Source organism: Chlamydotis macqueenii, chromosome 8 (genome assembly GCF_036417535.1).
Source record: "Chlamydotis macqueenii isolate bChlMac1 chromosome 8, bChlMac1.mat, whole genome shotgun sequence".
In the NCBI taxonomy this organism is placed as follows: domain Eukaryota; kingdom Metazoa; phylum Chordata; class Aves; order Otidiformes; family Otididae; genus Chlamydotis; species Chlamydotis macqueenii.
In genome coordinates this window covers 27,831,194-27,846,526 of record NC_141563.1, presented here as the reverse complement: position 1 = coordinate 27,846,526, position 15,333 = coordinate 27,831,194, and the positions used below count along the sequence as shown (strand labels likewise).

General features: G+C 39.6%; 1 protein-coding gene across 2 annotated transcripts in view; it reads left to right on the top strand.

The window, feature by feature from the left end:
• TESK2 (testis associated actin remodelling kinase 2) overlaps positions 1 to 15,333 on the top strand; it is an 82,581-nt gene that overhangs the window by 64,839 nt on the left and 2,409 nt on the right. For both annotated transcript variants that reach the window (XM_086753511.1, XM_086753512.1), the window contains 5 exons: positions 5,189 to 5,271; positions 7,250 to 7,325; positions 8,608 to 8,691; positions 9,817 to 9,903; positions 13,502 to 13,637. In XM_086753511.1, coding sequence (XP_086609637.1) covers positions 5,189 to 5,271; positions 7,250 to 7,325; positions 8,608 to 8,691; positions 9,817 to 9,903; positions 13,502 to 13,637 — 466 coding nt within the window. The remainder of the gene's footprint in view (positions 1 to 5,188; positions 5,272 to 7,249; positions 7,326 to 8,607; positions 8,692 to 9,816; positions 9,904 to 13,501; positions 13,638 to 15,333) is intronic.

The window sequence follows — 15,333 nt, the reverse complement described above, 5'->3', positions numbered from 1 at the left end:
AGCCTCTGGTCAGGCTTTTCCTCCTTGTTAAAAGGCTTTTCCTCTTCTTTTTGCTTGCAGTTCCTGCCCCGCAACCTCATTGTACAATCTTCTTGTCTGGCTGACTGCATTTACCCTTGTAATAGTCTTCACTTTTTTTTTTCCCCCGTCTAAAGAACCTAGTACCTTGGTCTTGGTCCCTGCCGGCCACTAGCTTGGACTCCTGCTCTGTCTTGTCACTTTATTCACCCTTTCAAATTCTGCCCTCCAGCAGATGTGCTGTCCCAGTCTACTTTTTGCAGGAGTAGCAAAAGGTCTCATCACATTTCCAGTTGAGAATATGCCAAATCTGGGTATGATACCACAGGCTAACATTTCTGAGGATTTTAAAATTTTTTTTTTGTTATTTCAAAATTTGCTTACAACACATATTCTAAGTTTGTTCTCTGAGCTGAGCTGAGCTGTCTTAGCTGAACACCCCTCCCCAAAAACCCACTACTAAAGCTCTTGATTAAAAACAAACAGGCAAACCCCTAAACAAAAGCCTTTTAGTTCTGCAGAATTATATACAACTGAAAACAACATCTTATAATCAATGATAGGTTGTGAGCAGTTTTAGGGAACATTTTGAGCTCCATTGATGATAAAATCTATGAAGAAACTCTAATCTCTAGGCCTATATACACACACACATATACGTGCGTGTGTGTATTCCTGCCAGCATATGCTTTCACTTCACAGTGAATGTGTAATGGTTCACCCTTCTTTCAGTGCAGTTACTACAGGACAGAATATGCATGTGAGCAATTACTGTGGATTATCTGATGTAACATAAATTCACTGCCTTTGGGCTTGAAAGTGACATACCCTGACTTCCTACCTTGTATGCTGTTTGCTTGTTTAACACAAAATAAAACCCAAGCAATGAACAGAACCTTTTCTGTTCCAGTCTCGTACTCGCCGATGCGATTGTAAGGTCCCCTTTGTGCTAAAGTAAGCTCTCGCCTGGGTATTTTGCTCTGCAGGGGAGGGCTTGCACTGAAAAAAATAGCTATTACAGATGATTCTTTCTCATGATAGTTGCAGTACCAAACTTTTACTGGTACTTTGGGACCCAAATGGAGCCTATTCCTTGAACATAATGGTTTTAGTTTTAAAAGTGCATCTAGTATTGTAAACTTCCTGTTGTACATTTAATTGCCAATGGTGTTTCTCCTAGAGGACAGCACTTTAAAAACAGCCGATACACCTCAATTGGACTTTAAGTATTTTAATTCAGTAACAGTCGTCAGAGGGTTGCAAATGACACTGCAGTAGCATTCCTGTATTTTCTGGAGTGCCATAAAATGTCTGAGGAGTTCAGCTGGTATGTCATATTGTAAAATAAAACCATGGGGTTTCTTCATCTAAGCAACTTATTTTTAACTCTGAAACTCTTGAGTCTATTTTCATTTTTATTTATGTAAAAGGGAGAGTAGAATATTGCATTCGCCTCAGTAGGATTATGCTGTGCAAAGCAGATGTTAAGCTCCTGTAACAGACAAAGGGGGCTTTATGTTCTTTCACATCTGTCTCTGCATAAACAGCTCTGTTAACTCTTTAGGGCTCGTGTACAGAGCTCCTTGCTTCTATTAAGCAACTGCCTCAGGAAGGACTGATGGGGTCCCCATTTTGGGGAAAAAACCTCAGGAACCCAACTGAAGACAAATACTGTCCTCTTTGACTGTGTGAGCTGCCAAAGGAAAGAACATCTCTCTCTGAAGAGGTCCATAGAGAAAGCTTGGAAAGCTTGTCATGTTTTACTGCCTTGCAGTTTATACAAATAGTGCAATAGTAAGTTGAAAGCGTTTTCTTAAAGCCTGTGTTGTAAAGCTGCTTGGCATGTCATCTCATAGGCAGTTCTTGAAAGGCTCTTTGCACTAGAGAGGGGTTTGAGCTCCTGTGTCTCTGTGCCAAAGTCCATTAATGAAACTTCTTCATACCGAGTTCATACACGTTCTTTTTGCAGAAACTGAGAAGCATCACTTTGTCAGTAGAAATAGTGCAGTATGCTTTATTGTACTTTTTCTACTAAGATACCACCTCTAGCTTAAATTTAAAAGCTCTTTTCAACATTCTAGTCTCTAATGAAGCTCTGTCCCTTTTTTGATCCTGATTTATTTTGGTAGTAGACTATGAATGCTTAGAAACGTCTTTCACTGAGTGCGTGTGAACTGCCAGTTAGTTACTGTGGGCTGTGTTAAGTCACTTTTTATGAATTGCATCTTAAATCTGGTAACAAAACTACCTCTGCTGTGGATTTGGTGCAGTGTTGTGTAATGGCTTTACTAGGGTGGGAAAGGAGTATGGTGGTGCTGAGGGTTGGCCTTGAACATTGGAGAATCTCAGCACAGAATGAAGCATCGCCACCTGCAAAACTTTAACCACACTAGTATCTGTAGAAGGGTTCTACTACTGATTTTGGTAGGAATACGTTTCCATCCTTTTTGGGTTCCAGGAAGTTGGTGCTTAGCTATATAAAAATGTGCACCGGTTGAATTAAATCTGTTTAGTTTCACTACAAAGAGCACTTGTAGTGACACTGGCATTTTCTTGTCTGGTGCATGTCACCTGCCCATGGCTGATTTAAGTGTGAATAAAAAAAGTCACTTTTGTACTGGAATATGTATCCTAATGAATTTAAATTCATGTTCAGAACTTCTTCATACACAGACAAAAGACCAGCTTCCACCAACGAGAGAGAACAGTTGAGCTTCCTTCTTTGTCATTTAACATTGTGTGGCCAACCACAACAAGACAATTGATCAGTACTTTATAGCAGAAATGTAGCCCTAGGCTGCTGGCCTTGTCATGGTGTGCTGGCCTCTCCTGCAGGACCTCTGGACCCCACAGCGGTGGGATGTCTACTCTGTTTGGTTTCTCGAAAGGCCTGCACTGAAAGGAAGCCTGGCTCTGCTGTGGGCAGCTCCTACTCATCTGGGAAGGAGCTCAGAGCTGTCAGGTAGCATTACTTGGCAGCTAGATGGGATGCACTATTGGTTTAATTTATGATTTATCTAGGAATAATCTACTTGTATAGTAGTTCAGTGCTGTACCTAAGAGCTGAGACTGCCCAGGGCTTGGTGGGGGGGGTAAGACTGTTCATCTTCAGTTGGTGATGTGTTGCTGTCTAATGGGATGTGATTGTATACTGGTAAGAAGTTGAAGGAAAATTTGCTGTCAGGATGATGATGCATTTAAGCCTCCGTTTGGTATTAAAGCAGCCCTATAAATTATTGCAGATCTTAAGGTCAGTAGAAATGTTTTTACAGATTTTTTTTTTTTTGTTACGTTGAAAGTAGTTCTTCATCTGGATTTAAATGTTCCCCTGAAATTTTGGAGATCAGGGGATATTGGAGAATAACCCTAATACACAAAACCCAGAAGGTAACATGAACTACTGCAGCCTTGCTACTCAAAATGAACAAAATGTAAATAGTTAAAGGTAATGCAAGAAGGAAATTTAGATCTTAAAACTAGTTCTTATATGAATCGGAGTTATTTTTTTTAAATGTGGAATTACGAATCGTCTTTATGAGAAATCTGTGGCAGAAAATAACCTGCTATTTTGCTGCATAAACTAGTATCAACATTCCTGTACGTTGCAAAATCTCTGGTGTTCTTGTAGACTTGTTTCTATGTGGTACACAATGAAATTCCACTTGTTTGAATCATTTGATTAAGATTTTTCAGAAAAGTTTTATCCTTCTCAGTTTTAAGTCCACTTATAGTGCCCAAATGTTTGAACACAGGCAAGCTGAAGGAATGTGCCCTTTGATAAAAGATAACAAAGCCTGTAACTGAGAATCTTTGCTGCTCTTTGGGCGAGTGTGGTTGATTTAACTTGGTACATGTTTGTGAATCTCCAGACTGACTGTACTTGTTATCCTTGAGTCATGCTATACAAATAGAACTTTGCACCTCAGGAGCCTGGCATGTGTTTCAAGAGGCTGGCATGCGTTTTCTTTACATGATGGCAGGAGTGGCTTGCTTAACCTTTTAATTGGCAGGAAGAAAACTCACTTCACAGCCTGAGCCACAGTCATCTCTGAATAATGTATACAGGGATGACCTGAACTTGATCTTTTAGACAAGGGACTCACTTTTCTTGGTAGCTGCATTATACAGACAAGCTAATGCGTTAGGGTCAGCGAGGGGCTTTTGTACATCCAAGGACAATAAAGCTAGAGCGTGTTTCCTGCTGTTTAGCTAATTAATGCAGGGTACCACTCTGTAGGAGTCAGCAGTGGTTTTGCTGCCTGTCACTGCTATTGTACTGCCTGCAGAAGGATACAGAGCAGGGCATGCGGCAAGGGAATGAATTCTCTGTCTTGCTCCACCTATTGCAGGACAGGAAAAAAAAAAAAAACTTAGCGAAGTCGGCTATCAATTCATTAGGTGAGGAAGGAGGAGATGTGGTACTGGAATGGTCAAAGCATGTTGTAAATAAATAACAAAAATAAATCAATAATGCCCTGCATGTGATGTGATGCTGCCAGACCAGAATTATCTGTGTGTGTCCTTAAATTGCCCTCCCTCCTGATACACATCTGAAAGGAAAAGATTGACAGCTTTTCCCTATGACTTTTCCCTTAAATCACGTTTTATGATATACTGTAGAATTAAGAATTTTATTTGAGGCTTTAAAAGCACATATAATTCTGTCATATCTTGTATTTTCTAACAAAATCTACTGCAAAGCAGTGTGTTCCTTTTCAGTAGTTAATGTAGTAAAATACACAAAGGCATTTAGAGTCTGCTCTGATCTTGTATTCTGGTCAGGTACAGGCAAATTGTAAAGAAAAAATTTAAGTGTCATAGTGAACAGCATGTATTGCATACTTGAGCAGTAAGGGAGCTAAATCATCTTAATTCTTGCTGGAATCTAGCTGGGTACGTGCTGCCTGCTTCCTCAGCAAGTTTTTAAGTGGATTATTAACTAAGTGTAAGGCTGTTTGCATCATCCTAAGTTTGACACACATGTGATTGTGCAGGGGGGAGGGCAGGGGAAAAGACTGGTTGCTTTCAGACAAAAGCTTCTCATAGATTAATGTCTTCCCAACAATATCTTGTAGTCTTGTTGCAGATTTAAAATAAATAAAACAAATTATATACAGGTTTCATGCCCAGACAATAACTCTTCTGTTATGGTTTTTTTTTTCCTCTCCAGAACTGCTTAATAAAACATGATGAGAATGGATACTCAGCAATAGTGGGAGACTTTGGTTTAGCAGAGAAAATTCCTGATCACAGGTACGTGAACAAATCAAAATACAGCCAGAGCTGCAGCACAATTGCAGGTCAGAAGCTGTAATGAGCTAGATCCCTGAGGCCATTATTGGATTCTGATACAAAATGTGCGAAAAATATCCTCAGTCTTTCATCTAGAACTGCAGGCTGGTTGACCAGCCTTAATTACTGTGCATTTCGGTAGATTAATTGGTGACATTTATTCTTCAAAAATGCTCCAGTGAGTAGAGGATTTAGTCAAGCTTTTCAGTAGATCTTTGAAGCAGGTAGTTGGGAATTACAACCCAACAAAGCAAACCTAAAAATACTGTCCAGCATCCTAGATTGGGATGATTTTATAATAAATATCCTCTGTTTAACCAAACTTAAATTATCTTCTTTCCATTTTCATAAGCAATATTCAGTGGCATTCCAGTATTATTCTCCTTAATCTCTGGGTTAGTTGTTAAGATCCAGATTTATAACAAAGAAATATTAAAATTACTGTCTAACAGTAGCTCGCCATTTTGCTCTCCCTAGGGTGAAATTATAACGTTAATTCATTTGAGCAATGCACAGGTGACTGTCACAAGCTATTGTCACAATTGGAAATAGTCCTTTTGTCATCCCTTTGTTAGGGAGATAAAGGACAAGGCTTTCATTGTTCTCTCTGTATATTGACTTGTGTATTGCGGAGTGTTCTGACTGTGAAATGTGCTGTCAGATTTTCTCCAGTGTGTGCTTCTGTGTAAAATGAATGAAAGCCTTCCAGCTCTTTTGACTGCAAAGGAAACAATAAAAGTTGATCTCAGCTACGCACTGTTTTTAAACTGCAGCTATCCTAAAACCTCATCTTGGGAGGTCTGAAGGCTCACATTAATGTTGATGAAATATTGATCTAAAAGCTTAACAAAGTGATCATTTTAATTTCTAAACTACCGATATGTACAGCCAATGTGTATCTTGTACACTCCTGTGGAGTCTCTGCCCTTTCAGGTGCTGAAAGGTTCAGCTGTGTTCATCCAAACCCATCACAAAATGCAGAAGGTGCCACTGGGTGCCTTAAGGTGTTCTAAGTACCCAGTTTGGAGAGGTCCTGAAAACGGAGAGTATAATAGCAGCTAAAGTTAAGGTAGCTTGACACCAAAGCAAACAACATAATAAAATGGTTACATTAGCCGCCATTTTGGTTTGATCTAGTCTTACCTCCCTTTTCAAATGCAGTTTTGTTGTTTCTAGTTTGCTGGCTATTTGAGGCCTTCAGAGGCTGTTTTTTTAACAGGTGTCCTTCAAGGTCTGATGTGTGGCAAGCTGGATGCCTTTCTCTAGGCCCCAGCATTCAGCCATATGGAGACATTACAGATTTTTCAAATCTGCTCTTTTCTGATTACTTTTACTTTTTACCTATTAAAGGATTCATGTGGTCACTCTTGACTTCAAAAAAAACCAACCAAACAAACAAAAAAAAAACCCAACCAAAAAACCCAAACAGTTTGCAAGCAAGCTGTGCTCAATACTTTGAGCTGCTTCTTGCTGTACATGTAGGGATGGATACCTCCATGTCTTGCTGCATGAATGGAGAACTTGACATCTAGCCTGAAACTGATGTCCGCAAACGTATTTCTGCCTCAATGAGGGAGCCCATTCTGCCGAGAGTTTTAAAACCAAAACTGTTGAACACCTTTGACCTTAAAATAAAATAATACTTTTTTAAAGAGTGGCCAGGTGCTTAGAAACTGAAAATAAAATATGGATAATTGATTGAAGCTTTATTTTTCTTTCACATTCTCCTCCTCTGGAATGTTTCAGTGACTCCAGTAGGAAACCAGTGTAAAATACAGTATATTATGGAACCCACTTGTATCTACTTCCCGCTGGTGAAAGTTTCTGCAGACACTTGGAGTTACAGTAGCAATGCCTGATTCAGAGTAATTAATGGCTCCTCTCTCCACCCCCCCTTCACCCCCTACTCTTTCCTGCCATCTATTCCATGCCTATATAGTGAGAAGTTACCAGTGGTGGGTTCACCTTTCTGGATGGCACCAGAAGTTCTCAGAGATGAACCTTACAATGAAAAGGTAGGTACATGATATAAACAGACTTTAGTTGTCAGTTCTCTTCAATAGCTGTATATAAGATACAGTATTTCCATAATATTAAAATTCTTATATTCATTTGTGATATTTCTGTACTCAGTAGGTCATTCAGACTAAGGTAGAGTGCGAGTTCTTCAAAGATATTTCTGTTTTCCTATTTGTGGCATTGGGAAATGTTTCTTTCAGAGGAGGATGAGAACATACTGGATTTTAGAAATAGTATTTTCAGTCAAGCTCTCCTTTACACAGGGTTTTCTTTCCCATGTGTAACATCATCTACTTCAGCCCTGCAAATGCAGCTTTCTGTGATAAAGCCCACATCCTGTACCTTTTTATAGCTAGCGGTCAACAGTCTGTTTAATTGGTGGTACTTTTAACTTTCAGCAAAGCAGTGGCTACCTCAGCAATTAATGTAATAATTACCATTTCAAAGCTTTGTTAAGAGTTCCAGTTGACCTAAATTAATAATAAAGTACCCAAATCTATGGTGCCACGCTCTTCACTAACCCTAGGCCATGGAAAACTAAAGAGGAAGCAGGTCTCATACTTCATCAGCATGAAAAGTGACATACAAGCCTGCCTGATACCGAAGGGATGAGAGATGCTGGTTTCTGCTCTGTAAACTTGTATTGCATGTTTTCCTAAATTTAGGTGGGTGGAGGTCTGTGGAACTGTGCAGCTCCAGGGGTAGTCAGATAAGTGATTGCTAAGTGGAAATGGATGCTTGTATACAATGTTACTAGGTATCTCCAGCTTTGGGAAATACACTGTTTTCTCCAGAAGTACTGAACTGTAAGAAGAGAAAAAATAATTTTTCTTAAAAATAGCATTTATGTTCTGGATAAGCTGTGATCACATGTATTCTAAACCCATCTTTCTAACCACAGTGATGTATAGGCATGTCATGGTTTTGGCTATGTTTTTAATTACTCCCGTCTGTAAGACATCAAACGCAACTTCACTATTCTTTATGCAAGGAAGGATTTTTTGTTTTTTACACTGCTGAATTAAGAGTAGTTTGGTGGAATTTTTTTTTTCCTTGAAACAGTTTTGAAGTTATTTGTGCATCAAGAATGCTTTACTGTGAGCATGTGTCTCTTCACATGGGAAATGTTAGCTATAATGCAGTTGCTGAGTGTTGGAAGGCTATGTGTTGGTCTAATTGTTTCACGATAACCATTTGGGTAAGGAGAAACTCAGTGGCAGATAAGAACACTGAGCATTCAGAGCTGCAATGTGGCTATTTATTTTTTTCCTCTTTCAGGCGGATGTGTTCTCCTATGGGATAATTCTATGTGAGATTATAGCAAGAATACAGGCAGATCCAGACTATCTCCCTCGCACAGAGGTAAGCGGTTATGTTTATAACATTGGTGGGAGGCGGTAAGTATGCCATGATAATGGCTGGCCTTTAGAAGTTCTGGCACTGCTGCCAAAGATACAATGAATAGGTGTTACAGTAAAAATAGCCTGTAAAAGGCTTTTGTTCTTCTGTGCTGTTATTGTAAGAAGCTCAATCGAAGACACTTTTGCACAGACTTTGTCCAGCTGCAGTCCTCATGGGAAATCCTTTCTGGCCCTAACTGGCAGAACATCGAGAGCGCTGCAGGGACCTTCCTTTTGTAGAGTGATAGCTCTTGTAGACTTCTTGCCAGATTCAGAACAGAGCACTTTTGCCACACTGCATCTGCTAAGGAGCCCCTCCTTGTGAAAGGGGCAGGAGCTTTGTTAGCAGCAACTAAAATAAGCTCACCCTTATTTTTGCATAGATTGTGCTAAGCACTGTGGACCTGAGCTAGAATCAACTAATCAAACAAGATACTTCTTACTTTCTTCAGTTGCCTTTTGGTTGAGTCCCATCTGTGGGGCAGCTTTTGGCCCTCTATGGGGGAGTCTTCCAAATTGTCCATTCGCCTCCAGTTCTGAAAATGCCAAATTGCTTAGGTCTTGAACTGCAGTAAATAAGAGATCCTTTTGGTCCTCTGCCCTTCAGATTTTGCAGAAGTGCATTTAAGGAACTGGATAATTTGTATTACCAGTTTACCATCCACTGAAAAATTAACCATTTTAATTGGTAAATTTTCATCACAGTGAAGCCTCTGGTTTTATAGCAGGCTGTTAATTTACACTGTGAAAGTCACCATGGTGAAACATCATAATATAGGATATTGTTTCCAGATCCACATGGGCCACATTTCAAGTGCAAGGTATTGCAGTTGAGTCCAGGAAGAAGGATGGGCTTTGAAGGCAGCTCATTCTCTTACAGGTATCTTGTATCAGGTAATTCCCATTGGGAATGCTGTAGTTCAGAGTGTGCGTGAAGTTTTCTCAAAATCCTTTGTATGTGGCTGCTGAGAGATGGTGTTTATGGTTATTCCCGAGAACTCCATGTAGGGACTCCCTGAAAAGAAGATGCTTTGGGCCAGAGAGCAGACCTCATTTATATCTCTGTGCTGTGTCTTTGTTTGTACAGAATTTTGGATTAGATTATGATGCCTTCCAGCACATGGTGGGAGACTGTCCCCCTGACTTCCTCCAGCTGGCCTTCAACTGCTGTAATGTGAGTATCTTACGTGGAGGGGAGAGGCCTAAACTGGAGTTCGCTAAATCCCTCTGGCTGTTGAAGGCAGAGCTTAAAGCATTTACGGAAGAGACTTGAAGAGCCTACCTATAAAAGCAGCGTACATTCTGATAACCCAGAAAGGCCCTTGCAGTTTTTATAACCCTTCCTATTGCCTCGCAAAAAAGGTCCATCGTGTGTTTTTGCAATTCTGTGTTCTGTCATGCCAAACAAGCAGATCTGGCACACTGAACAGCTTCATGCAGACTGCTCAGGCTGATCATAACCAGTTGTGTGCTATTGACACTGGCTGGCCCTTGGGCTGACAAAATCCAGCTGTTACTGTGCACAGACCTACTGAGCTGTGAAGAAAGAATTCTGAGTTGTTCTCACAAACAGAGGGGACAAACAAATCAAGAGCAGGCACTCAACTACTCTAAAGTTTCTATATGCTGCCTTTCGGAAAGTGGGATGAAACCAAACTTGTATCCAAATGATTTCATATCAGTAAGGCTTATAGGGTAATGTGCTATATGGAGTAAATCTGCCAATTATTCAAGTAAAATTGTGATAGTCAGTGCTGGATACCTTCATGGCTCCTCAGTGTGAGAATTCCAGAGAAGTAGATCTCTTTTGTAGGTTATCCCATAACAGAGGTTGCTCATACCTTTGTATGGTAAACTGGTTTATATGAAGTAAGAAACCTGAGCTTTCACCAAATTCAGCTAAGCTGGGAATGTCTAGTTTGCACAACTTAAGTTGAAGCAAGTTCTGAAAATTTTATCGCACAAACCTTTGCCTGGGACCCCACAACCAGGCCATGCTGGAGCCAATACCAGCACTGTGTACACGTGAGTGTTTGTAAGAACAGCTTTTTATTCCTGTCTGTTCCTGATTTTTTCAGGCTTTGTTTTCATGTCAACACTGCTGCTGAAAGAAGCAGTCTCATTTCTCCATGCTCTTCATGCTTATTTTTACCCTAAGCTCTCCCTTTACTTTTTGTACAAAGTACAAATGCACATGGTCACTTAAGGGAAGATTGATATGAAGGTGAGGATGTGAGCAGGTAGGGGAGACTGCTGCTCTTGATACAAGATAGCATAAATTAATCCTAAAAATGTTTGTGGAACTTACTCTGGACAAGCTACTTCACTCCTCTGATTTCATCTTAGTACAGTGGAGCTTGCTTCATCAGGACAGCAGTATGTCTGACTTATGTTTATGAAATGTTTTGACTATGTAAGCACTAAAGGGTTTGGCTAGAGGTAGAATTTTACTTTGGAAGTCTCAGCTCCCACCTGTAGACTCCAGAAATCATACTGCATCCAAACACATGGTGCATGATTGAAAGCAATTTTTCAGCACAGGAGAAATTCAGAGTAAAACTGTACTCATGAAGAAAGGGGCAGTGACTGATCTTACATTCTTATGTAAGAATTTGGTGTGTTAGGAGAAGAAAGATTTTCTCCAACTGACTATTGTCAGATTCTGCTTCCTTTATAATAAATGTCCCTTCCCTGAAATGAAAGTAGAAATTGCTGTCTTGTGAAGAAGCCATTAATATGCTGATTTCATTGTGGGGCATGCTATAATTCACTTACCGCTTACCTACTAGAAGGAAAAAGGTGGTGAACAGATAAGGCTTTCTTTTATCTTCCTAAGCATGCTGTGCTTCAATAATAGGTAATCTTGTCATAATTTGCTCTTAGACATGGACGTTTGTATAGCTTTTTATTATTTAATAGGTCAACAAACAGTGTAAACTGCATAGCTCAGCTGATTAGCTGAACTAATGTGCAAAGCCCTGGGGTTTTCTACAGCCAGGAAATGTGTTTTAGGGCAACCTAAGGAAAAAAAAAAAAACCACCAGTAAAAACTGACTTGTGTGAGTAGTGGATTAAAATTTATTTAATTTGCTGTTACAAAGTGTTGTGGTTTTTTTCTTTTTTTTTTTTTTTTTAAATAAGTATATGCAAGGAAGTCTAAAACTTGTGGCTCTCCAACAACTATTAGCCTACTTGTGCAAATGCTTATAAATGTAATCACGTGTGATCATGCAAAAAGCTTACCAGCGTGAGCTGAGCTGTGGGCAGCTGCTGCCTTGAGGAAGAACTTTCTATTCCATTTGAGCAGAATTTGGACTGCTTAGGTATGGAAGAGACTGATATTGCTCTGAGTCACTTTTCCATTGCTGCTCTTGTCCTGGATCTTACCTAGCACAAATTAAAACAGCCAGAGAGCTGCTCTTACTTTCTGTAGCTTGCAACAGGTCTCTAAGCTTCCCACATTAGTAAGCTTGTTGAAGTACAGAGAGTGTACTTTGGTGTTGCCCCTGCCCTACTCTTTTGGTGAAACAGGGAAAGCAGAAGAACATGTTTTCCTATGCCAGGAAGTTCCAGCTGCTGCATTAGAACAATTTTCTTGCTGTTCTTAAGCTCTTCAGATGTGATTTGTTTGTTTATTTTTTATCACTGTACGTAATTTACCCTGTGTTGCTAGAAGGTGGGCTGGCATTGCTGATCATACCAGTTCTCTTCAAAAAGATCCATCTGGTAGGACCTGCAAGGCAGTATCAGGGAGGTCTTTGGAGGTTTTTGTTTACGAAGCACCGCTGTTGCCTTTGTACTAGAGGTGAGATCTGTCTGGGCTTGTCTGCTCTGAAAAAGCCTTTAGAGGGCCTGAAACAGGAATCAGGTCCAGTGGAATATTTGTTAATAGTGTAATGAGGTTAACTTTGAGCTGCTGAATTAGAGATTGCTACGTACAGTAGTTAAACCTGTAACATATATACAGGGTCAATGTTCAAAATGATGAAATGCCTTCTGAGCTACTAAAATTAAGCTGCTTGTGCTCTGGCACTATTTTAGTGTTGGACTTCAGTAGAAATTGACCTCTAAACAGAGTGAATAAATAAATACATACTGATAAATACAAACTGGATACATACTGATGACTGGTGGGAGCGTATTTTACTTGGGTAAAGATGGATTTTTTTTTTTCCCTATTGTATTACTTTGTCAAATTATATAACCAGTCTTCCTTCTTCACAAGACAGATCAGTACACAGAGTAGTAAGACTAATTAACATTTGGAAAGATAGAACATTTTAAACTTTTAAAATTAGCAGTGCCATTTAGGTGGATTTTCATTAAAGCCACAAGGAGATGATGAAAGAATTACATAGCCAAGTTGCTCTGTTTACTCCTTATTGCACATTTTGAAATAATGTTGATATATAATCTCTGACTCATAACTGGAGTCCAGAAAGAAATCCTTGAACTATGAAAGCTGTTTAAAACAAACTGACAATCAAAACCCTCTGAAGCCCTGAATCTAACAGCTTCCCACCTTTTCAATTTAAAATGCACCCTCATCATACAATGTTTACAACTTGATAATTGAATATGAGAAGTATAATAGACATAAACTGGGACAGAATACAACATTTCCCCTCCTTTACTTAGTTTTTTTGCAATAACAACACACTTCTTAAAATGGTCTTGAATTTCCTCAGTTCAGATTGTCCCTCTGCCCACTGTGTAAGCACAATAGCATGGACCTACCCAGATGATCTTTCTTGATTTGTCTGCATTCACAGATGGATCCAAAGTTGCGTCCTTCATTTGCTGATATTGTCAAAACACTGGAGGAGATTTTAAACCGCCTGAGAAATGATGACTCGGAGAGAGAGAGAAAGTTTTTGAACCTTGACAACAGTGAAAGAAAACCCAAAGGTAAGTGTATTGTACAAACATGGCTGCAGACTAACAGCAAGAGGGTACAAGGCTTCATATTTTGAAGAGTGGGATTTCAGCTATATATGGTATTATTTACAGCTTATGAATGATTTTACTCAAAACCTTGAAATTATTCTGGAACAATGCTATATACTTCACACAGCAGAGTGTCCTTTGGGAATGAATAGCTAACTGTTTCTTAAAGTGCTTCAAAAGATTCTGCCCACAAGCTCTTGAAGGGAAATTTAGAGTTCATTTGGGAATGCTTTTGTAACTTGCTAATAGTATATGAAAATTCATCAACTTTTGCTTTATCCCTGCCATACTCATGCATATGCATAATTTCTTTGGTGTGTGTTACATGTAACACTTAGAAGCTTCTTAAATTCCTTCAGGAGGAAGAGCAAAAAAGATGCAAGAGTATTATAAAGTACCTAGAAATACTCTGAAAGACTGGGGAAAAGATGAATCCCAGATCTGCCTGGGAATGCTGGCCTTGAAGGGCTTTCTCTAAAGCTGTCTAGTGCCACCTGGTGTGGGGAGAAAACTGCAAGCAGTTCTTGTAAGCTTAAATGTCTTTAATATTAGTAGACTTATGGCATTGGAAACTTAGAGTACAGTAAAAATAGGTTCTCATATTGTGTCTATATAAATGCAATATATACACACATATATCTCTGTCTGTAATATGGTTATAGATTGACGTAAGTTCTGTATTGCAAACCACATGAAGTGCATACATGTGGTAGTTCTCCCACACCTGGAAAGCATCTAAAAGAGATGCCAGTTTAAAAGGAAAATTTTTTTGTTTGGGTTTTTTTTTAGTGGTGGGGGTTGTGGTGTTCTCGTTTGTTTGTTTTTCCATATTCCTGGCGTTCTCCCTTTGGAGTACATGTCAGATTTGCATCTTCTTGGAGAAGTGTTACATGCTGTTCTGTGACTTGCATAGTCTTTCCTAGGTGGAGGGATTACTTTCATGTGTCTCTGCGGATGGAATGATTTAAACTCTTCATGGTATCAGGAGCGGCATTTATTTTGGTCTGAGACTTTTCCCATCAGGGTGAAAAAGTCCCAGTTCCTTTGGCAGTTATATTTTGCACTTGCTCTCTCTTATGGTCAGTATCATCAAGAGATCTTGGGCAACCTCTGCTGGAAGCCACGATGATAAATCTAAAGTGTGCAAATTGTTCTTCTCTGAGACCACCCTGTGCCATCTCTGCTGTATCAATGTACTGGCAGCAAGGTGTGAAGGGGACCTGAAATACAGGGTTTGGACAGAAGAGGGAAAGACTTCATTCCTACCAATTTTTTGTACCATTTCCTCTCCTTTGTTTTTTCTGAAGACAACATTGTCTGCCAAATCAGCATCCCCCATAACGTGAGTGGCAAATTTGATCATAAAATGATAAAAGAAGCAGTCCGGTTTCACTGCCTAGGGAAGTGAGGTGGCATTAACTGAATTTGCATTTCCTCAAGTCTTCAAGATGACTTTTAATTAGCCTGAGGCATGAGTAAAGAGGAGAGGATATTTTACATTTAAAAGGTTCTGTGGACAGGGCTGACAAATCTCCACGTCTGAAACTAATAATACACTGAGAAGAGAATGGTGTCCTTGTGTTTGTGCAGGAACTCACGGGGAATGAGCAAACGTGCTTATGGAAGAGACTTTGGAACATCAGAAATGCAGCTTTTT